This window comes from Festucalex cinctus, chromosome 18 (genome assembly GCF_051991245.1).
Source record: "Festucalex cinctus isolate MCC-2025b chromosome 18, RoL_Fcin_1.0, whole genome shotgun sequence".
In the NCBI taxonomy this organism is placed as follows: Eukaryota; Metazoa; Chordata; class Actinopteri; order Syngnathiformes; family Syngnathidae; genus Festucalex; species Festucalex cinctus.
The window spans coordinates 20886118-20909010 of record NC_135428.1 but is presented as its reverse complement, the minus strand read 5'-3'; the positions used below and the strand labels follow the sequence as shown (position 1 = coordinate 20909010).

The 22893-nt window shown below is 40.7% G+C and overlaps 1 protein-coding gene and 1 long non-coding RNA gene across 3 annotated transcripts in view; both read left to right on the top strand.

Moving 5' to 3' along the window:
- Nucleotides 1–22893, top strand: part of sptbn4a (spectrin, beta, non-erythrocytic 4a) — a 59333-nt gene that overhangs the window by 33435 nt on the left and 3005 nt on the right. The window contains exons 6-18 of one of the 2 annotated variants that reach the window (XM_077505272.1): nt 61–191; nt 2367–2571; nt 5867–6112; nt 6475–6609; nt 8267–8508; nt 10433–10571; nt 10697–10781; nt 11527–11738; nt 12302–13623; nt 16233–16293; nt 16367–16635; nt 17570–17740; nt 17898–17943. In XM_077505272.1, the coding sequence (XP_077361398.1) occupies nt 61–191; nt 2367–2571; nt 5867–6112; nt 6475–6609; nt 8267–8508; nt 10433–10571; nt 10697–10781; nt 11527–11738; nt 12302–13623; nt 16233–16293; nt 16367–16635; nt 17570–17740; nt 17898–17943 (3264 nt within the window). Of the gene's footprint in view, nt 1–60; nt 192–2366; nt 2572–5866; nt 6113–6474; nt 6610–8266; nt 8513–10432; nt 10572–10696; nt 10782–11526; nt 11739–12301; nt 13624–16232; nt 16294–16366; nt 16636–17569; nt 17741–17897; nt 17944–22893 lie in introns of those variants that run through there. The other variant, XM_077505273.1, reaches the window with a different exon arrangement.
- On the top strand, nt 17950–20479 carry LOC144006423 (uncharacterized). Its single transcript, XR_013279820.1, has 2 exons — nt 17950–19560; nt 19948–20479. It is a non-coding gene; the product is annotated as an uncharacterized LOC144006423 (long non-coding RNA).

Below are 22893 nucleotides of genomic sequence, written 5' to 3'. Positions count from 1 at the left end.
ACTTCATTTGTAAATCCACCAATCACTCTAGTACACAGACTCACTTCTGATCATTTTCAGGATGAGGCGAGCACCTTGCAACTGCTGAAGACTCACCTGGCTCTGGAGCAAACAGTGGAAACATATGCAGAGACTGTGGGCATGCTGTCCCAGCAATGTCAGCAGCTGCTAGAGCTCGGACACCCAGAGAGGTGTGACATAACTCATCGTTTGACTTTGTGTTCACCTATCAAGTTGAGATTTTCTGTACAAAGGACACAATTCATAGTTTCACCGGAATCATGTTCAGATTCAGAGTACATCAATGATTAATAAAAGGGCAATTCCCCCAGTCACAACATATCCAAGGCATATGAAAAGAACAGTGACCAACAGGGGGGGAGACAGAACGGAAAGTTTGGTCGCTCGCTTTTCAGCACCCTTGAGGGGCCTATTCACTAAAGGTTTGCGTCGCCTTTGCACGGCGCTAACTGTTAAAAATGGATCAATCCGGGAGCGCCTAATTCAGTAAACACGCGCAGATGGCGAAATCTGTCACTAAAGTGCGCAGCCAACCAGATTGTGCCACGGTGCGGCGGTGTTATTTGCGCGTATTACGTATTATGCCCACCCCAATGCAAATGAGACTCATTGCAGCGTCTAACCCCGGGATTACACCGGATGCGTGTGCGTTGTGTCTCCGCTCCGCTGCGCCTTAACTGCGTGCTCCGGACGCGTCAATTTTTTGTCCAGCTCACATCGGCTGCGCACAGCTGCGGTCCGGCAGCTCCGTCGCCGACAACTTCCCGCCGTGTCTCACGATAATGTGGCATTAAAAACCACGACAAAGACACAGAAAGTCTGTGCTCAACAAAGAAGCAGAAAGAGAGGTGGACTTTCTTTGACTGAACTTGCCGTCCACTCCTGCTATGACGTTCAATGCAGCATTCCTTTTTAAGTTGTCCTTATAAAAAGGGTTTGCCGTGTCATATTTAATTTTGTTGCTTTCCACCTCGGTTATAAATCTCTCCTTGTCCATGTTCGCCGGTGTTTAAACAGCGAATTAAGCGTTAAGCAGTATGACGTTTTGCTGACATGATTGCGAAATAGGAACTTGGCGAGTGTTTTATTCTGAAAAGTAACCGGAAATTTATTTTGAAACTGCGTCGGTCTTCCTGTCCCGCTCGATGTGTTCTGTGCTAGCTGTTGGATGTGTCGTCTGGCAAAAATAGAAAATAGGTCTATCCGTGCGGAGGGCTGCCGCACTACGCAGCTGAGACGCAATCGACACGCAACCCACACGCAGCCCGTGTAATTTGAACAATCTGAATGAATGGAAACGTATCGGCTGAGCCGCCGGAATGCAACGCAGACGCAACGCACACGCATTCGGTGTAATCCCAGGGTTAGTCACTAACGCCAGCGCAAATAGCCACACAGAGTTTGTGTGACGCAAATAACGTTTTTGGAAAGCATGAATTAACCTGACCCAACCTCGATCCCGGGATCATGACAGCAGTGCATGGCACGGTGCGCCGTCGCTCTCTGGCTGTTCACGCAGAGAGTGAGAGAGAGAGAGACAGAGAGAGAGAGAGAGATAGAGAGAGAGAGAGAGAGGGGGGGGGGGGGGGGGTTAATGAGGCCACATACAATAACAAAATAACAAAAGACATTAGAACAGAACAAGAACTCTCAGACTTGCACATGTGGGTGGGGGAAAGTTTGTGGGAGAGGGGTGTCATGACACCCAAGACACCCTGTCCAGCAGCTACAGTCTTTTCAAGGCGAGCGCACCTGGGCCGTCACAGGGAGGAGAGTGTGGGAGAGCCAGTGCAAAGAATTAAACAACAGTACTTGAGACATTACCATATACTGTGCCAAATGGCATCTCTTGGACAGGATTACACAGAGATTGAGGTGGATTTAGTCTGCCTCACAGTCGAGAGGTCCAGGGTCCGAATCTTGGCCCAGGCCTTTCTGTGCTGACTTTGTATATGACTCGTGCATGTTAGGTTAATTGAAGACTAAATGGTCCACAGGTGTGAATGTAAGTGTGAAAGTCAGCTAATCTCCAGCTCATGGATGAATGGATGGATGATGACTGGTTCAATGTGTTAAATTCTTAATTACAGTATATTGTCCAATTGGTCACAATGCTGTGAACAGTTAATGCATGTAAGAAGAAAGTTAATCAAATCAGTGTAATTGGGTACTGACCTTCAAGTGCAGTACCCTATATGTTATATGTATAATGTCCTAAACAATTTAAGCTAGTTACCTGGTGGGGTACAGTGGGGTAATCTACAACATGCATAGTAGTTCTATTACTTGATAATACAGTAAGTGCAGTAAGTGTGATATGTATTGTTGTTTTTGTTTTTCCTCAGTGAGCAAATCACCAAGCAGCAGTCCCACATAGACAGATTGTACGTGTCCTTGAAAGATATGGTGGAGCACAGAAAAATCAAGCTGGAGCAGCAGTACTGGCTTTATCAGCTCAATAAGGACGTTGAGGAATTAGAGAAATGGATCACTGAACGTGAGACTGTGGCAAGTTCGACTGATCTTGGCCAAGACCTGGAGCATGTGACGGTGAGAACTCGGATCGATCTGTTTTTAGGCATTCTTCGAAACAAAGGATCACAAACGTGTATAGATGTAACGATAATGACAATATTGTGATATTAAAACTGCCACAATATCGACATTGTCATGTCACGATATTACAGTTTTTCACAGTTCAAACACACACGTTTCACAAAACACTAACACATTCCTTCAAATTGTACATACAAACCTGAGAGCCTCACACACACCTTTTCAAGATGACTCTGCCATCAAATCTCTTACCTGTTCACAAAATGGAACTCATATTCTCATTTAGTACACACAGCCACATTCTTGAATGACACACACATACCAGTCAATTGATACACAAAGCTTAACATTTGCTGCACACTAACAACCATTCACAGAACACTGAAGTGCAAAATTGAAAACCCAATTATAGAAATGCAACACACAATGTGAATGGCAATGCCTCGTGAGAATTATCAATTTTTTGCTTCTGTAAAATGGGTGCGTAGGCCCACTTCTTCAAGCATGAAATATCACACAAGTATGCAACAAGTCATTGTTTTGTGTTTCAGTGTACAGGTATTTGTAATTTAAATGTATGGGGGAATAAAAGTCAAAATGTTACATGTTTGCCTCAAGCACCTACACCCCCTCCACCCCCTTCACAGGAGGAATGGGATATATTCCATGGAAGAGGCGGGACTTCCGACTTCCGTGTTTTTACACATCAGCTTTGATTCCGGTTCCGGTTCGCGATGTGTGTCCCAATACTTGTGCTTCCGACTTTGTGCCCCTCGGTTGCGCGTTCCCATCGACGGGTGCGAGTGTGTTTGTCAGTTGTCCGAAGCACTTCAGAGAGCTGAGACGCCGTGAAGCGGTTGGGGGGCACAGGGGTGGGGGTATGAGTATTGGCTCGCGGCCCACACGTCGCAAATCGGAACCGGAATCAAAGCTGATGTGTAAAAACACGGAAGTCGGAAGTCCCGCCTCTTCTGTGGCATATACTCCATTAGACCACATCAAGTCTCCTGTTTGGCCAGAGGTTCCTATTAGGGTTGCCAACTTTCTCATCCCAATATAAGGGACAGGTGCACGGCACGGTGCCGTGGTGGTGTGAGCATGATGTGTGAAATCAGTGTATATTCTGATTATATTCGAAATGCACAAAGGTTGTACATTCCCTTTAATCCTTACTGCAGGCCATCATTATGTAACCTCATACAAAACCTCAAAGAAGCCACAATTTGTCTCTTTACCTAAAAAAAAAACAGGTGCAAAAAAAAGAAAAGAAAAGAAATGCAAAAGAGGAGCGTGACTCACCAAATTTACTTTTTCCATGGATACTTGTTGTAACAGCACGGTCTTTTGTTTCTTACAGTTTTATCCATTCTCTCTTCCTAACCGACTGGACAACACTACACATTATTATTATTATTATTATTATTATTTTCTATCCACTGTGCAGTATAAACCACTACAACAAATGCACGTGACGATGCCTGATGCCTGTGATTGGCTGACAGGTGCCGTGCTTAGTGACATTGTCGTTTTAGCTGATCTAGGACCTGTAGAGTGCAGTTTGCTGTGTTAAGCGCTGATTTCAAAACTTGCCAGCAGGCTAAATCCTCGCAGTATTTGTTCATAAATAGTACAAGGATACATCTTGTATTGCTCCCGCTGATACATTCGCAGCTGACGTATTAAGATCGGCGTTTAGAGTGTAGGCGACATGAAGCTGTGACGAAACCAGGAAGTGCCTCTCTCTCTCTCTCTCTCTCTCTAGTTGCCTCTCTTACCTTGCAAGATCTCCACATAACGTCACACCCAGCGATTCATTTTATTGGCGATGAGCAACTTCCTTGTCACTTGTCAACCTAAGGGAGCAGCCGTGGTCCAAAAATGGCAAAGATGCCGTTTGCTGCATTTCGTGTAAGAATTGAGAATTATTTTACGGGACTTTTGAGGTCCCGTATGCGACATAGCAATTTAACCCAAAATACACGGCGTCCCGGATAATACGGGACAGTTGGCAACCCTAGTTCTTATCCACATCACAGAGGATGGTCTCTCTGGCAAGGCACCTCTGGAAAAATCGCCTCGAGTGCCTCATAGTACTCCTGATTGAAAATTGCTCACCAGACGTGGGTGTTTAGAGATTTGCATAGTTGTGTGTTGTGCGTTGATGCTTTGAGATTTCAATTGGGGGGGGGGGTGCAACAACTGACCATTGTGTGTACAGTTATGACAACAAGGTGATGTGTTAATTGACATCAGAGTGTAAAGAAGTAAAGTCAGCCTAATGCAGATAAGGGAATGTTTAGATGTGACAATTGGGCCGAACAATTGGTACTTAAAGTGAGGGCTTAGCAAACTGTGACAAATTATTGATTGTTGTGTATTAAGAACTGTAGAAAAAACTGTAAAAGCAGCATATATGTTAAAAATGCCAAAGTTGATTTACATTTTTGCAGTTCTCGTGCCCTCTGGTGGTTAGTTTTTTAGTGCAGTGTAATTTTCATATGGCATGTTATGGCCTTTCTATGTTTAAAATCTATGCTAATCGTGGGAATGTAATATGCTTGTGAATCGAGTCAATATGTGGATGAACTCAAGGTGTGCATGCGTTAGCAAGTAAGTGCTTCTATATTCTGTTTTATTAGGGAGTGTATATTGTTTATGTGCATTGCTGTTATATACAAAAGAACAATATTGTGTTTTTTTAAGATGAGCTTTTTTTTTAACTTGACCTTTTTTTAATATCACCATTCTCCCCACAATATTGTGATAATTATTGTGTCGTGAGTTTCATATCATGATATCGTATTGCGAAGTTTAGATATTGTTACATCCCCACTAATGATGTGCCTGCGAGCACCAAGTAACCCCGAATGACCACAAAACCTGCCTGCCCCTGGATCATACCCACCAGAACCACATGTGCCACAACTTAGACCTGGTTTCACCTGGCCTAAAGTCTAGTCTACGATCTGTCATTTAATTGTCCAGTGAACCTTGAGCATTATAATAGAAAATGCCCTTGGTCTGCCGGAACACCCAGCGAGACGCAGCGCGGTCTGCCAAATGCCCAACAAACACCGTAAACTAGACTTGCCCCAGCGTGAAAATGAAGGTGCGCCAGTTTTAACGCCAAGTGCACGTGCGCCTGTCTACGAAAATAGAGCCCCATATCTCAATACTCCTAATCTTGTGTAAGCCATGTTAATATTGATGTGCTTTTATTGTTCTTGTATGTTGTGATTCCATCATGGATCATATTACAATATTCTACATTACATATCTTTGTTTTCAGGAGCTTCAAGAAAAGTTCACCAAATTTGCCTCAGAAACAAACAACATTGGCCAGCAGCGGATGGAGCAGGTGAACAAAATGGTGAATGAAATGATCGACTGTGGTCATTCAGATGCAGCCACCATCGCTGAGTGGAAGGATGGATTGAACGAGTCCTGGGCCGACCTCCTGGAGTTGATGGAGACCCGTAGACAGATGCTGGCAGCATCCAACCAGCTCCACAAGTTCTTCACTGACTGCAAAGAGGTGTGTTCCGAGTTCATAACCGACTGCGTTTTTCATTCATTGGGAGTTTGTCTGGCTCATATTCTTAACTCTTTGACCGCCACAATCGTTTAATAACGATTAGTAAAATCACGATGTATCGATGTATGCTGCTGCCACAAACGTTAAATGATGTCAACATTTTTTTATGGTCATTGTAACATCTAAGTGCAGCACCGCCTGGTCAATGGGTTGTGGAATCAAAAACACTCACCAACTATGGCCAGCAGATGGCAGCATTGTATCTCTTTTCAATAGTCTTTGTCACATCAAAGTGTTTTTGATAACGTGTGGCAGTAAAAGAGTTAAAGCACTCATGATGACGACTCTGTCTGGTGTTCCAGGTTTTGGCTCAGATCGCAGGAAAGACAAAGCAGCTGCCAGAGGTGAGGGCATGCCAAGCCAACATCACCAATCCAGCTACCCTGCAGAGACTTATGCACTCTTATGAGCATGCCCTTCAACTGCTAGTCACACAGGCAAGTGATATAACCTTGTATAAAACCTTCAATATTATAACTTAAGTTATATTTTACAGCCTAAACCCCAAATGGAATAAATTAATTTGTTTCGCTCCAAATTCATTGCATAACATGTTTTTCCCCCTAATTTTTTTTGCTAAATGAAGACACCATGTGTATATGACTGTTAACAGCCTTAGCTCAGTACTGTGTTGATGGTAAATGGCACTTCATTTATATAGCGCTTTTCCACCTTACAAGGCCCTCAAAGCGCTTTACATTTTGACTACCCATTCACCTACTTATGACGCAGCATCAGGAGCAATTGGGGGTTCAGTATCTTGCTCAAGGATACTTCGACATGGTCACAATGGCATGGGATCGAACCCACAACCTCTGGGTTGGGAAACGGCCACCATACCACTGATCCACGCCGCCCCCGCTCATTCTTCAAGTCTTTTCGAATGTGAACCAACAAGACTGGGAGTCCTATCTGGGTAGTTTCACCCATTCCTCTTTGCAGCACCTCTCAAGCTCCATCATGTTGGATAGAGAGTGTTGGTGCGCAGCCATTTTCAGACCTCTCCAAAGATATCTTATGGGATTCAAGTCTGGGCTCTGGCTGGGCTACTCAAGGACATTCACAGTTTTCCGGAAGCCACTCCTTCATTGTCTTGGCTATGAGCTTAGTATCATTGTCCTGTTGGAACGTAAACCTTCTCCCTAGTCTGGAGCAGGTCATCCAGGATGCCTCTGTACATTGCTACATTCATCCAAACAGGATGCCTGGCATTCACACCAAAGAGTTCCATCATTTGTCTCATCAGACCAGAGTTTTCTTTCTCTGAGAGTTGTTCAGGGGACTTTTGGCAAAATCCAGGTCAACTGCCGTGTGCCATTTACAAAGGAGTGGCTTTGGTCTGGCCATTCAAACATGAAAGCCAGATTTGTACTACAGACTTGGTTGTCCTTTTGCAAGGTTCTCCTCTATCCACAGAGCGTTAGGTTAGGTGGAGTTCTGACAGAGTGACAATTGGGTTCATGGCCTAACCATGGCTCTTCTCCGCTGATAGCCCAAGTTTAGATGGGCAGCCAGCTCTAGGTAGAGTCCTGGTGGTTCAGAACTCCTTCCTTGTACGGATGGTGGCGGCAACTGTGCTCATTGGAACCTTCAAAGCAGCAGAATTTTTTTCTGCGGCCTTCCCCAGATGTATACCTGTCTTGGAGGTCTACAGATAATTACGTAAACTTCATGCTTGGTTCCTGCTCTGACATGTTCTCTCACCTGTGCAACTTTATATAGAGAGGTGTGTGCCTTTTCAAATCATATCCAATCAACTGAATTTACCACTGATGGACTCCACTTTAGCTATAAGAACTTCTCAAGGAGGAGCAATGGAAACATGATGCGCCTGAGGTCCATTTTGAGTTTTGTGGTAAAGGCTGTGATTAAGTACATATAATTTCATTTTGGTTTTTTTTGTTTTTTATAAATTAAAAAAAAATGAAGACTTTTGTCATTATGAGGTGTTGTGTGTAAAATTTTGAGGAAAAAAATAATTTATTAATTTTTGCGTAAAAAGTGAAGTGCTATGAATACTTACCTTATTTGTTCACAGTATAGATCAACAGGGCTTTAGCTACAATGAAGTCATTGCATCTTATCTTGGTTCAGGTACGACAGCTACAGGAGAACGCTGCGCAGCTGCGTACTATTTATGCCGGTGAGAAGGCTGAAGCCATCATGGTAAAAGAGCATGAAGTAATGGAAGCTTGGAAGGAGCTGCTGAGCTCTTGCGAGGCCAGTCGTGTCCAGGTCACGTCAGTGACAGACAAGGTGCAGTTCTTCTCAGTCGTGCGCGAAAATCTCATGTGGATGGAAGGCATTATGGGCCAGATTGGATGGGACGAGCCCAGGTAAAATGTCATCTACTGTTTCTGTAAACATATTTGTATTACAGTGCCGCGTGAAGCTATAGTGTCACCTTGACCTAATTTTCATTATCATTTCATCAACTCAAGTTTCCCATCCATGCTGAGATTCCAACATGTATTTTAGTAGATATGAATTTAAAAAATATATATTTGATTGACACTTATTAGGGCCTGATCTCGGACATCAAATCCGTGCTTGATGTTCGCTACCAATTAATCACTGAAACAATTTAAATAGTTTATTAATTGGATTTTTGTCCAAAAAAATGTCATACACCATATATGGCCCAGTGCGTTACTACTTACTCTTGTTTAGTCTGAGTCGTCTTGGTTGGCCAAATCCATTACAGACATTGATATTTCAATCCAGGATTACAATATGTTTCCTTGTGACCTCCCAAGGAAGGGTGGTGGTGTGACCATATATGTCAAAAACAAATTTCATGTCACTGTACTACCATCACTGTCTTTTAGTAAAAAGTTTGAATTCCTCGCATTAAGCATAGAATTCTCTAAAGGGGATTCTATTACAGTAGTAGGTTGTTACAGACCTCCCTCAACAACCAATGATGTGTTGTCATCTTTGACAACCAACCACTAAATAACCAATGAAATCCTCCATACTTGATTTGTTTTTAACAAATTTTCCTGTTATGTATTCAGATTTTGGCATTTTTGCAAATGATATAATTGACCATTGCATTATAAGCTACAGGTAGGCAATCAAAACTTCCCAACACGACCACAAATTGTTTTTCACAGTGATTTTAAAAATTTCTGTATAAGTAACAAATGCTATTGGGCAATGTTTTTAGGAAATTTGTTGAATTTATTGGTAGTATGATGAAGATTGTGTGTATACATACAGTATATATTGTTGTCTTAAGTTGTTGTCATAATTGTGTGTTTTTGTTGCCCCTGTGGCCAGGTCACTCTTGGAAAATAGATTTTTAATCTCAGTTAGTTTCTTACCTGGTTAAATAAAAGAATTAAACTAAGCCTCTCTTTTCACTTTTTTGAAAACATGAACTACTGTATACCCACATGCTCACGGCAACACAGCACCAACCTTTAATTTAAAATAACTTATTTTAACCTCCAGAATCCCTTGCTGTACACTATCTGTACCCAGGGTATTCTTCTAACCATCCATCCATCCATCTTGCATACTACTTATCCTGACTAGGGTTGTTGGTGAACTAGAGTCCCATTAAACACGTTTGGGATTAACTCTAATGGCAAAAACTCCTACATATTGCAAAATAAATATCTGCTGTCCCAATATGTGACCCGCTCAGGCAAAAGTCGGCAACATTAGTTTTGAGCTAGACGCAAACATGTATTGTTTGGACAAAAAAAAAGTCGGTTTTGAGATTTCTCCACAAATAGCCTTGAACTGTCATGACATTTTCATTTTCTTTAAGTGACCAAAAGCATTTGAGACACAACATTGATGATAAGTTAACAATAAACATACTTCTCAGAGACCACGCCAAATGGCAAATAATCTTTTAATGCACACAAAATTATTAAATTAAATTTCAGACTGCAGTAATATGCCATTTAAACAAGAAAATACCACAAGGAGCAACAATTTTGGGTCAGTATCTTTTTCCTAAGGTACATTTGAAAGGCCAAAAACTTAAAACCTGTTTTCTCAAAACGAGGGATTTCAACCTGGCAACATTAAAATCGCTATAACTGTCAATTTTTTTTTAGGCATATCAATTTATTACATATATAATTTGAAAGGTAATTAAGTGTAGAATTAGAATATATGAATGTCAGAATTTTGATTTTTTTTCTTTTTTTTTGGACCTTTTTTGCCAGAGCTGGTGCAGCACAAGTATGTGTTGCTTTTACATACCGGTAACCTTTTTTGTTGTTGATGTTGTTGTTGTTTCAGGGATTTGACTGCATTGGAGGTCATGATGAAACAACACCATGAGCTGAAAGTCAAAATAGATGGCCGCAGTAAAACCATCCAGCAGTGTGCAGATCTCGGCAAGATCCTTATAGCTGCTGGCAACCCTGCATCAGAAGAGGTCAGGCGAACAAAATGATAAATTACTTCAAATTCAAAACTATGTCTCCATCTGAGGATCACCACACAAGCAACATTCTTGTGCTCAACTGCTCTTAATCATATGTTTTTGGTCCGTGGCTACAGATTAAAGAAAAGTTGGATGCCCTTCTGGCAAAGCAGAAGAATCTTGTTGAGAAATGGGACAAACACCAGGAACGGTTGCAGCGCAGTGAGTAGCTTACGTCTGATGTTCAGTATTCATGAAAGCCGCTGTTGGTTACTGGAGGTTTGCAGCAAAGTAGCTACATTTTTTTTTTTCAAAGCTTGATATTAATGAGGGTGGCACGGTGGTCTAGTGGTTAGCACGTCCACCTCCCAGTTCTGAGGACTCTGGTTCGAGTCCAGGCTCCAGCCTTCCTGGGTTGAGTTTGCATGTTCTCCCCGTGCCCCCATGGGTCTTTTCCGGGTACTCCAGTCTCCTCCCACATTCCAAAGACATGCATGTCAGGTTAATTGGGTGTTCCGAATTGTCCCTAGGTGTGCTTGTGAGTGTGGATGGTTGTTCGTCCCTGTGTGCCCTGCGATTGGCTGGCAACCAGTCCAGGGTGTCCCCCGCCTACTGCCCAGGGCCAGCTGAGATGGGCGCCAGCACCCCCCGCGGCGCTTGTGAGAAATAAGCGGTCAAGAAAATGGATGGATGGATGGATGATATTAATGAGATTGGGGGTGGGATTTAATCAGTTTTTTTCTTCCTCCCACTCCTTTTCAGACTAGGTTTAGTGGAGTATTCTCTAGTAAAATTGATACATTGTTGATGTTGATTGCTGCCTGAAATGAATGAACAAATGAAATGATACAACACAATGTTTAATGAATTAACTTTAGCATACTCAATGTGACACACAAATGTAAATTAACTGTGCCATATGGATTTTAATGCGAGGTGATGGTTGATGGGAGACTGTCTTCTTCAGAGCATGAGAGATTCCAGTTTGCCCAGGAGACAGTGAGGGCAGAAGCCTGGCTAAAGGCCAAGGAGCCACCGATCACCTCCAAACAGCCAGATGGCGGACAGACCAAGGCCCAAACTGATGAGGTTGAGCAGCTCATCCTTCGCCATGAAGCCTTCCGCAAGGCTGCTGTAACCTGGAAAGAACGCTTCAGCTCTCTCCGCCAGCTTTCTGCAGTAAGCTTGACTGTAGCTAATTGTTTAATCAGTTTGATTCCTCAGGAGAAAAAAAAAATCTTGTAGTTGCTCAGCAGGCATGGGTCTATGCCAGTGATACTCAAAGTGGTGTATGGGTACCACTAGTGGTATGTGGTATCTGGTATAATCAACGCCTAAGTACATATTTTTTAAACATAGTGTTAATGTTTAAACCTGCTTACAATGATACTAAATATACCTTTTAGGAATAAAACCTGTTTTGTTTTTGATGAACACTTTTTGTGCTACTGTATTGTGATGTTGGTCATGGTGGTACTTAAAGAGCAAAGTATTTTAAGATGTAAAATGTTTGAGAACCACTGGTTTATACCATCTTTGCATCATTATGGCCTTAAAAGCTGTCTCACGAGTCTTACTCATTGCACATCGTCTTTTTATTTCATGTTGTATGGCTGCCAAAAAAAAATGAATGAGCAAATATTCCTCATCATTTTCTATAGCTGCATTGCACATATCCATCTTTTATTTTGTGTTTCCCTCCCTCGTATGTGCACTGTTATTTATTTGAAATAATTTTTCAGGCTGAGAAGAAAAAAGAGGAAGACAAAAGGACGCCGCTGTCCAGTCGAAGGATGTTTCCGTTATCGTGCCTGACTCCGAGTGGTACCGCGTTCACTTCAACTCCATCTTTCATGAGGCAGATGGTACACGCCCAAATAGAACCAACACCCTTACAGACAAGCACGGAACCAGCTGCCACTCCGGCAACCCAGAGATTGTCCTCATCGCTTGCCAGCTACAACCCAGTCATAAATGGATCAACCTATCACGGGTTGGAGCCACAATGTAGTGGAAAGTTGGTAAGCCCCTCGTATCTTGGGATGAACCACCAGGCCATTGGAGGTGGGAGTGACTCTGCTTTTTCAGCGCTGACATCCCACTGTGGAGGACAGGACACCTCTACTTACCCTGGGGTAAACAATCAAACAACTGATAGCGCTGAGAGCTCTGGATACTTTGGACTGTCTGCGGGTTGCATGGGCGTCACTGGCTATGCCATGCAAAGTCATCCAAGCAGTGGTAGGTTAGGAAGTTCAGGTAACCTGGCTCAGGAGCAAAGCAGTGGTGCAGTGGGAAGCTCTGGGTTTCTTCAGCAGCAGAATATTGGAAGTTCTGGATATTTGACGCAACCAAATATGGGAAGCTCCGGTTACTTGACACAACCTCAAAATATGGGGAGTTCAGGATACTTGGGACAGCAGCCCAATTTAGGGAGTTCCGGATATTTGGCCCCACAGCCAAATTTGGGGAGTTCAGGATTTCTCGCTCAGAATTATCACGGCAGTGGAGGAATGGGTAGCTCTGGCTATCTCGCACAAAATCATTACAGCAGTGGAAGTCTAGGCAGTTCGGGTTACCTGGCGCCTAGTGGTGGTATCATGGACCCAAAAATGGCTTATGCGTGGCAACACTTGAAAGCTGACTTCATGCAACCTGGGATCAATCACATCCACAAGGCTGTAAACCCCCTTCTAGAGGCCAGCAGAGTACAGCGGGAACAGTATGGCGACATCCCGATGGCAGACATGATGGGCCCAGAATCAGGACTGGACCTACTGCATGGCCGTCTCCAGAGGGATCCTCGGGGCAGCCGCTCAGACCCTCAGATGGACCACCTGAGACGAGAGAGGGAATACAAACTGGGTAGACAAACTTCCAGCGAACAGGAGATTCAAGCTAGGCTGAACGAGCTTCCGATGATTGTGCGTCAGGAGCGGTATCGGAGACGCTTGGAGAGGCAATCATCTAGTGAACAGGAGGGGAGTGGCAAGCAGAGGCTGCAACGACAAGACTCGAGTGACCTGGAGGGCTCTGTTAAAGAAGGCTCTGACAAACGCTCAGGGTAAGTATAGCGTTGGTTGAAATAATGAAGCTTTACTGATGGTCTCAAGTTTCCTTTTAATTCTCCCTTTCTTTGTCTCATACACAAACTTCCGTAAGAGGTGGAAATAAAACAAACATGACGCCGTCAATCAGACATATTTACATTTGGCTGTCCACCAGAGGGTGTGTGCTAGTGTGCCACATTTGAAGGAAATGAAAGGAACCACTTTGATTGGCCATAATTGATTCAAGGATTTTTATTTTTTTTTTTTTTTTAATGTGCCGTGTGGTACCAGCTTCCATGGGTCTGCAAAAATAGCAAAACTTAATTTAGCCTTCCCCAATGCAAATTTGTACCACACACAAAAATAGTAATTCTTGTAATTATATTTAGCTTTTTGCTTGAACACAATAATATGAGGCATTACTGAAAAGATGTCTTTTTGTGGACTTCTGGACAAAAATTGACATTTAAAAATTCACTGTGACCTGACTAAACTGGCTGTCTGTTTAATATTGCAGTACTGTCTGACTGATCAGTTCAACAGTCACTGTTGGTGTGTCATTGGACAAAATAGATGTCAATCAATATAATAGCTGACAGCTGAACAGCTACTAGCACATCACTCCAAATCCCTTTGCATTTTGACAGTACCACATTTCAACAGGCAAATCAAATTGTTTTTGTTGTTGTTGTTGTTGTTGTTGTAGTGGATTAAATTGTTTTGACAAAAACATTGAATACTAATAATTATTATTATTTTACCAAAATCATCTTTGGGGAATTCGTAATGGCAAATCATAATCTAAAGTTTTAACTTAAAAGGAAATATTCTATACCTTATGTGTAATTTGGTGGAAAAAGGACAACATGGTAAGTATCTTTTGTAATCTTTTGTTTTAGCATTTTTTTTTCTTACTCAATGCTTTATATTTTTTAAAGTATAATTATGCACTAATTTTTGGTACACCAAGGTAAAACTGAAGTAGTATAAATTCAAAACATTAATATTGTAACAGTCCAGGTAAATAGTCGAGTCATATAAATAATCTATAAGGTCATTCAAAAATTAGAACACAATATGTACCAACATTTTTAAATAGTGGACCTGTTAGTTTATCATTTTTGCTATGTTTTTAAGAAAAACAAGCAACAACACATCGTATAATTTGATTCATCCAGCTCTACTATCAACAATGCACCTTTTATGAGATACTGTATTTCATTTGAAGATATATAAGCAAAAAGATTGTAAAAATATAATACTATTTGTAGGGATGAGCAAGTACTATAACTGTATCTGTTCAACCATTTATCTAAATTATCTGTATTTGTACTTTGGGGGATGTGTGGCCTAAACCAGAAGTGGGCGTGATCTAACCCAGAAGTGGGTGTGGTTTGATCAGAAATAAGTGGGGCTTATATCGATTCGGTAGTATTTTTTTTTTTTTTCAATTTCACACTTAAATGGTTAAATAAAGTGTGATATTGATATGGATTGGTCAAAAGTTGCTATAATTTTTGTTTATTTGAAAATTATTGCCAAAACTGCCTAATTGAGATATTCAAATCAGTGCTTTTGATGAACTATTTTTCGAACAAGTTTTTTTTTTTTTTATAAACTCAGAATATGTATCTGTATGAATAAATATTTACTGAACAGTCTGAGAATTGAGATTCAGTGTTTTGATCACAATAGTAAAGGAACTATTTAAGAACAAGTTTTTTCTAAACTGAGGAAAAACATTTGAAAATAATATGTAATGGGGTATATGCCACGGAGGAGGCGGGACTTCCGACTTCCTGAATTTCACACATCAGCTTTGTTTCCATTTCCTGATTGCGAGATGTGGGCCACGTCCCAGTTCTTCCGCTTCCGCCTTTCTGCCCCTCGCATGCACGTTCCCGTCGACGGGTGCAAGTGTGTAGTGTGTCAGTGTCTCAGTTGTCCGAAGCATTTCAGAGCGCTGAGACGCCGATGGTCGGGAGCGTGCTGTTGTGGAGCGCAGGGGTGGGGGTGCAAGTGTTGGAACGCGGCCATCAGTGGCTGGAAACGACGCTGAGGTGTGAAACCCGGAAGTCGGAAGTCCGTGGCATCTACCCCAAACTACTGAATACAGCACATGCAGTAGGAAATAAGGAACTACAAAGTATGCATCAACAAGAGTTGTCATACGCAACATAGCTTTTCCTTTTTAATTTTTTTTTTTTTCTTGTTTTTTTTACTACCAAACGTTTTCTTAATTAAACAGAGAGGAGCGCTGGAGTTTCGGATACGGATAATAAGGAATGATATCCGGGTTATGTTTATATCCGGAAAAAATTAATTATCCGTACCGGATACTCGTGTTGTACGGATAGCCAGCTCATCCCTAACTATTTGATATAAAAGTTGGTCATCAAGAAGGAGGGACTAAAAAAGACATTTTACTCGTGGGTCATGAGGTAGGATATTTGGTATTTTAAATATTGACTAGGACTCACTACAGTTACTGTTCATTTTGTCTCGAGACAACTATAATTGACACAAATCCATGTTTCTGATTATTTGAAATTTCATTGCATTTTCATTGCTTTCACGGTGTTCATTGTTCATCTGTGACTGATGTTGTTCTGTATCACTGCAGGGAAAAGAGATCGACTATGGCAGAGATTGTTGAACAAGTCCAGGAGAGAGAAGCAGCCCATGTAAGTTGTCTCAAGTTACAAGTTACATCATACCTTTGTATCAATTTCTTAAATCTGAAATCTGCATCCTCAGGCCAGAGGAGAGCCGTATCGGCCTCCAAGCAGCCTCTCGGCTCCAGTGACACGTTTTGATGGTCGCCCTCGGGCTCGAGACCGACCCAAACCGAGGAGAAGGCCCCGTCCGAAGGAACCCGAGGAAACTCGCCGCTCTCGATCGGCTCCAGCTACCGGTGCCCCGACGACGCCCCAGCCACCATCACATACAGCACACAATGAAGGATTCCTGTATCGCAAAAAAGCCACCAGCTCTGATCTTGAAGCTCAGCAAAGAAGCCCCACCAGGTATAAAACCAAAGTGATCCATACAAACAGCTTTTATCTTGTGCATTATATGATGTGTCACTGTGTTGCGGTGATAAGCAATGAACTCTCTGGTCTATTTTGTACTCCTAAATGGATTGATAAAGTTGCAGACATAAAAACATGCAATGCTAGACAGTAGACAAGTTATCAGTTGAGGCAATCTTATGAGCTAAAGTAAATGTTCTTATTGTTGTGTGCTGAAGGGTTGGATCCCAAAGCGCAGACACAAATAAGGTTTTAACTATTTATTCGCATAACTTGACTAAACGAAAAACAACGATAATGCATCGAGAATCACGAGACGCCAAGCCCCTTTGGGCTACGGAGAAGCACAGAGGACAGTGAGCAATAATCCAGCAACCACACACATATTTCTCAGACACTTATATAGACAGTCAGTAAGTCTCATTGGTTGTGGCTCGACATGTGTGTACCAGAACTGACATGGAATTCTCTGATTGGCTGTTGACCCAGCAACACGACCAAAGATTCTTGACATCATATAATATCGCATAGCACCAAAGATTCCTGTCACCACACAACATCATTCAGTATTAAAGACTCTTGACATCACACATTACATAGCTTTAAGGATCCTTGACATCACATAAATCACATAACATTAAAGATTCTTAACACCACATAATATGACATCACATAGCCTAAAACTAGTTGCAACTCCTTCATGACTCGAGTCATGACACTTGTCCTCAAAAATTAAATGACATTTGAGCCTATGGATGAATGGGATCGAATTGACCCCAAGGACATAGTTATTCAAACACTTACCTAACATGAGTGAGTTATGTGAATATTATGTGAATGAGTTTCTCTTTGCTAGAAAAAGGGACGTTTTTAAGAAATATATTGGAAATATATTTGCCTCTGATGTGTTTTGTGATTCCTTTCCCAGCAAATCCTGGGTGAATGTCTATTGCGTACTGAAAGAGGGCAAGCTGACCTTCTACAAGGACGCCAGGAACCACAACACAACATACAATGGAGAGCCATCTGTTGACCTTTCTAACTGCTCTTTTGATCCGTCTTTGGGATACAAGAAAAAGAAGAATGTCTTTGTTCTTCAGTAAGATCAATTGCAAATTTATAATGGTGTTTTTCAATGTTATGTGGATAGTTTATCAGAAATGTGCAAAACAAGTGACTTCTGTAAATACTGCATATACTAACTCTAAATTTTTCTCACATGAAAAACTGATGATCGCTATTTTTTTTTCTCTCAGACTCAACGATGGAAATAATTTATTAGTATTCCATGCAAAAGATGAGGTAAGAGCATTTAGGCAACTTGAAAGTAATTGCTCTGTTTGAAAATTCCTTGCTCAGTCTGTCATAAATTTTAGCTAAGCAAGTCGAACACCTAAAATTGGTGACTCGAGTCAAGCCATGCGACTTGAGCCACCACTTTTAATTAGATATATGACAAAAATACTATTTTAGATATGGACAAAATACGAGCATATGTGCAAAATGCACGTTCTTAAAGAGATACTTGACTCACTGAGCCATTTTCAGCAGTAAAAAGAAAGAGTTCTAATTTTTCCAGAATTAATTTGATATTTATTTTTCAATCACGGCTCACCTGTTTTCTGCAATGATTGGTCGTTACCTATTTCCTCAGCACATACAGGTGATGTCATCTTCAGTCAACAGCAAATGCAAAATCAGTATTCATCAAAAATGTTATCTTAATTGTTGACCAAATATTATCTTCTTACTGTTGAAAATGGCTTAGTGTTATCACTTTTGATAATATATTTCTCAATGTATAAATTAAGATTCACTATCCTAATCCAACAACAAAGGGTTTGAAGTGAACAACAAAATAGTACAAAGGTATGGAGAGAAATTTGTGTCTTTATTTTCAATCAAACAAAAAAGGAATTTGCAATAAAAAAAAAAATTCAATCAAACAAAAAGGGGATTTGCAATAAAAAAAAAATTCAATCAAACAAAAAGGGGATTTGCAACCTCAAATAAATTTTAATCAAACAAAAAAGGGTTTTCATATAAAATAAAAATTTGCAAACAAAAAAAAAACATTTCAAACATGGATTTGTATTTTAATAAAATCTTTTGCAAGTATTTTTTTCGTTTTGTTTGCGAATCTGTTTTTTGGTTGCGAATCTGTTTTTTGGTTGCGGATCTGTTTTTTGATTGAAACCTGTTTTTTGGTTGCGAATCTTTTTCTGTGTTGTGTGGGCGGGGTCCTCCGTTCAACCGATGATAGAAGCCTTGTCATTGGTCAGCTTGGAAGCCGCTGCGACAACTTTCATTGGTCAGATAGGAATGGGGGTGTGACAATGTTCGTCTGACTATTTCCTGGTTCATTTTGTCCAGTCGCCGCCAGCATCGAGGTAAATATGACACCCCCCCCACTTCTAGTTTTCCGTTTTGTTTATCTGACATTTATCTAAAAGCAACCCTTGATCTATCGTTTATCCGGTGATTTGTTCTAACCATTACAATTAACGTAATCACTCACTCAGCATTGCTTAGCCATGTTAGCTAGCTAGGTAACTGATGGTCCGATACATGAGTCAGTCATGAAGCTATGTTGTTGGCAGTCAAAACACAAATATACGGCTAATTTGGGATAGCTGTTAGGATGAAGTTTTGTTTTGTTTTTTTATACTCATAAAGAAACCTTTGCATTTGTTTCACATACAGGCAGGGCTGGGAATCGAATTTATTTACACTAGCTGCTTCCCCTAAATCTTGGATGTTTGAAGTAGAGATTAAATTCGTGATAATTCTGTGATTATTATTTATTGGTCCTGGTTGTTTACTGTACGAGTCAGGTTGAAAAAGAGGGGGAACTCATGCACCGTCAAAGCGGTGACACTGCTACTACTAGGATCCAGGCCACGTAACCGTTTGATTTTGGTTAGTCTAGTCATGAATCGTGATGTTTTGTTGGTACGAGAAACGGCCCAAATAAACGGCCTGCTGAGATAGCTGTTATTATGCTTATTCATGATTATTTTATTACATTACATCATTACATTAATAAAATGCTAATTATTAATCACTTATGAGAAGTTCTGGTCATTGAAATAAGTAGCCTCTGCTACATTTATTATGTCTTGGTTGTTTGAAATACAGAGGAAGTGACAGATTACGTAATATAAATACATTTAGTTCCTGTGATTGTTTCATTGTAGTTTTCCTGTTTCAATAATGTTCAAAACATGTGTCAAACATAACTTTGTCAGAATTTTTTTTTTTACATGTTTGGTACTTAATTCAAGCACACTTTTCTTTACTTTTTAGATGCAGAAGATGAAGTTGGTGGTTGGTCACCTCTCTTCATGAGGTGATGCTGTGGATAACTGAGCAGGGCCACAAGCACCTGCTTATGTCAGACAGAGAGCAATTTAAAATATCAATAAACTTTGACCACAATTGTGAGGTACAAATGCCAGGTCACACATTATATTACCCCCTGCACAAACACCATTACATTTCCAACTGCTCATATGAGTGATTACCATTCCTTTAAATCACATCTACTGACTGCTATCACCTTTGATGCCAGATTTGACACAGTGTAATTGAAAGGGCAAAAAAAAAAAAATCACATCCATTTCATTTTTTTGAGTAATTACAGGCTGTTCCTACCAAAATGTTTGTTTTAAGTTTAACAGTTCATTTTCTGAGCTTTCTTGATTTCTTGTTGGCAGGCCAATCATTTCTTGAGAAAAATGTCTGTATAAAATCTATAAAATGCTGAATAATTGACTGGTTGTTAGTTCATATGCATGCTTTTTTTATGAAATAAAAGTCAAACTGTTTTACACAGGAATTTATTTTCATTTTTTACATAAATTTAAATGACCCTTTGGGCCGCGAGACACTAGCACTAGAAGCAACATTGAGAGTCTGCAAATAAATGACGCGACCAAAACTCAAGGACTCCTTGTTTGGATTGATTTGCCGTAAAGCAACAAGTCTTTCCTCAGGTAAACGACAGTGGATGTCAGGTATAACGATCCCGTGTTCACCGTGATGGTCCAAGGGTAGTGTCTCTTCAGCTTGCTGGATCTGTAATATCAAATACATTTATGAAAGCTACAGTAACTCCAAGAACTTTTACTCATATAAAGTTTTTTCCTCTGGTTATGTACGCTTTTACCAGCAATAAAACTGCCCTGGCCTGCTCCTCTTACAGTAAACATGCATCTCGCTATGTCTACATTTTCTACCCCTTGGTCTGCTCGCACTCTAAAAGAAAAAATCTAGTCAGTGTAATTGCAAAAGTACACCTACAACTCAGATTCCCCTTCTGTTTCAATCTGACTCATACAGTAAACAACCAGGACCAATAAATAATAATCACAGAATTATCACGAATTTAATCTCTACTTCAAACATCCAAGATTTAGGGGAAGCAGCTAGTGTAAATAAATTCGATTCCCAGCCCTGCCTGTATGTGAAACAAATGCAAAGGTTTCTTTATGAGTATAAAAAAACAACAACAAAACTTCATCCTAACAGCCATCCCAAATTAGCCGTATATTTGTGTTTTGACTGCCAACAACATAGCTTCATGACTGACTCATGTATCGGACCATCAGTTACCTAGCTAGCTAACATGGCTAAGCAATGCTGAGTGAGTGATTACGTTAATTGTTATGGTTAGAACAAATCACCGGATAAACGATAGATTGGTTGCTTTTAGATAAATGTCAGATAAACAAAACGGAAAACTAGAAGTGAGGGGGGGGGGGGTTATATTTACCTCGATGCTGGCGGCGACTGGACAAAATGAACCAGGAAATAGTCAGACGAACATTGTCACACCCCCATTCCTATCTGACCAATGAAAGTTGTCGCAGCGGCTTCCAAGCTGACCAATGACAAGGCTTCTATCATCGGTTGAACGGAGGACCCCGCCCACACAACACAGAAAAAGATTCGCAACCAAAAAACAGGTTTCAATCAAAAAACAGATTCGCAACCAAAAAACAGATTCGCAACCAAAAAACAGATTCGCAAACAAAACGAAAAAAATGTTTGCAAAAGATTTTATTAAAATACAAATCCATGTTTGAAATGTTTTTTTTTGTTTGCAAATATTTATTTTATATGAAAACCCTTTTTTGTTTGATTAAAATTTATTTGAGGTTGCAAATCCCCTTTTTGTTTGATTGAATTTTTTTTTTGATTGCAAATCCCCTTTTTGTTTGATTGAAATTTTTTTTGATTGCAAATTCCTTTTTTGTTTGATTGAAAATAAAGACACAAATTTCTCTCCATACAAAGGGTGCTCTTGCATAAAAATTAGGCGTTTTTCCACCAACAAGCCCAGGAACTTTGAGTTCTGGGTAAAGGGAGTTCTTGGTGGTAAAGGTTCCGCAGGGAATTTATGATTTGTGCTTCCACAGCGTCTTGAGGTTCTTGGTAATTAAAATGAGTTTGATTGAGTCCAGCCGATGTAGAAACAACGCCCCCAAATTTGACCAATCAGCCGTGGCCATTGCAAAGTTCTTGCCTGGCTCAGAAAGACCCTGCTGCCGAGATAGTACTTGGATGACCCCTGGGGAATTTAATTACCCGGGTAATTGTTGTTCGTGGAAAAACGCGCAAACTGAATTTTACCAAGGTAAACTGAAAAGTTGGCCAAAAGTTCCGGCGGTGGAAAAACGCCTATTGTCATTCAAGGACAGCACATAACTGCTGAACAAGAAACTAACATTAAGTGAAAGAACTCATTTTGTGCATTTTTTTTCCCCCCCACAAAATCAACCCAATCTAGAATGTAATTTTATCGAGGTAATATGTTAGTCCTGCATGTCATTCCAAATCCACAAATAATTATTACGCCTACTCATTACGCCTACTCAAAAAAAATCTAATCTGGGTCGCATTTGACTGCAGTGTGAACGTACACTGTAAAAAAAAATCTGTTGTTTTTACGGGGGAAAACCGGCAGCTGTGGTTACCAGGGAAATTATGTAAAGAAAATACATTGGGGAAATGAAAACATCTTTACAGAACAACTTGTTTATTCTACTGGCATTGAATGTATAATAAACTGTAACTGCTGCTGAATTCTACTGGGATTCAATGTACAATAAACACAATCTGCATGTAAATTTTACAGAACAAAATAGTATAAAATCAGCATGCGCTTGGAAAATGGTATACATTTGTATAGCACTTTACTACCTTACAAGGCCCTCAAAGTGCTTTGACTAATCATTTCACAGCATTAGA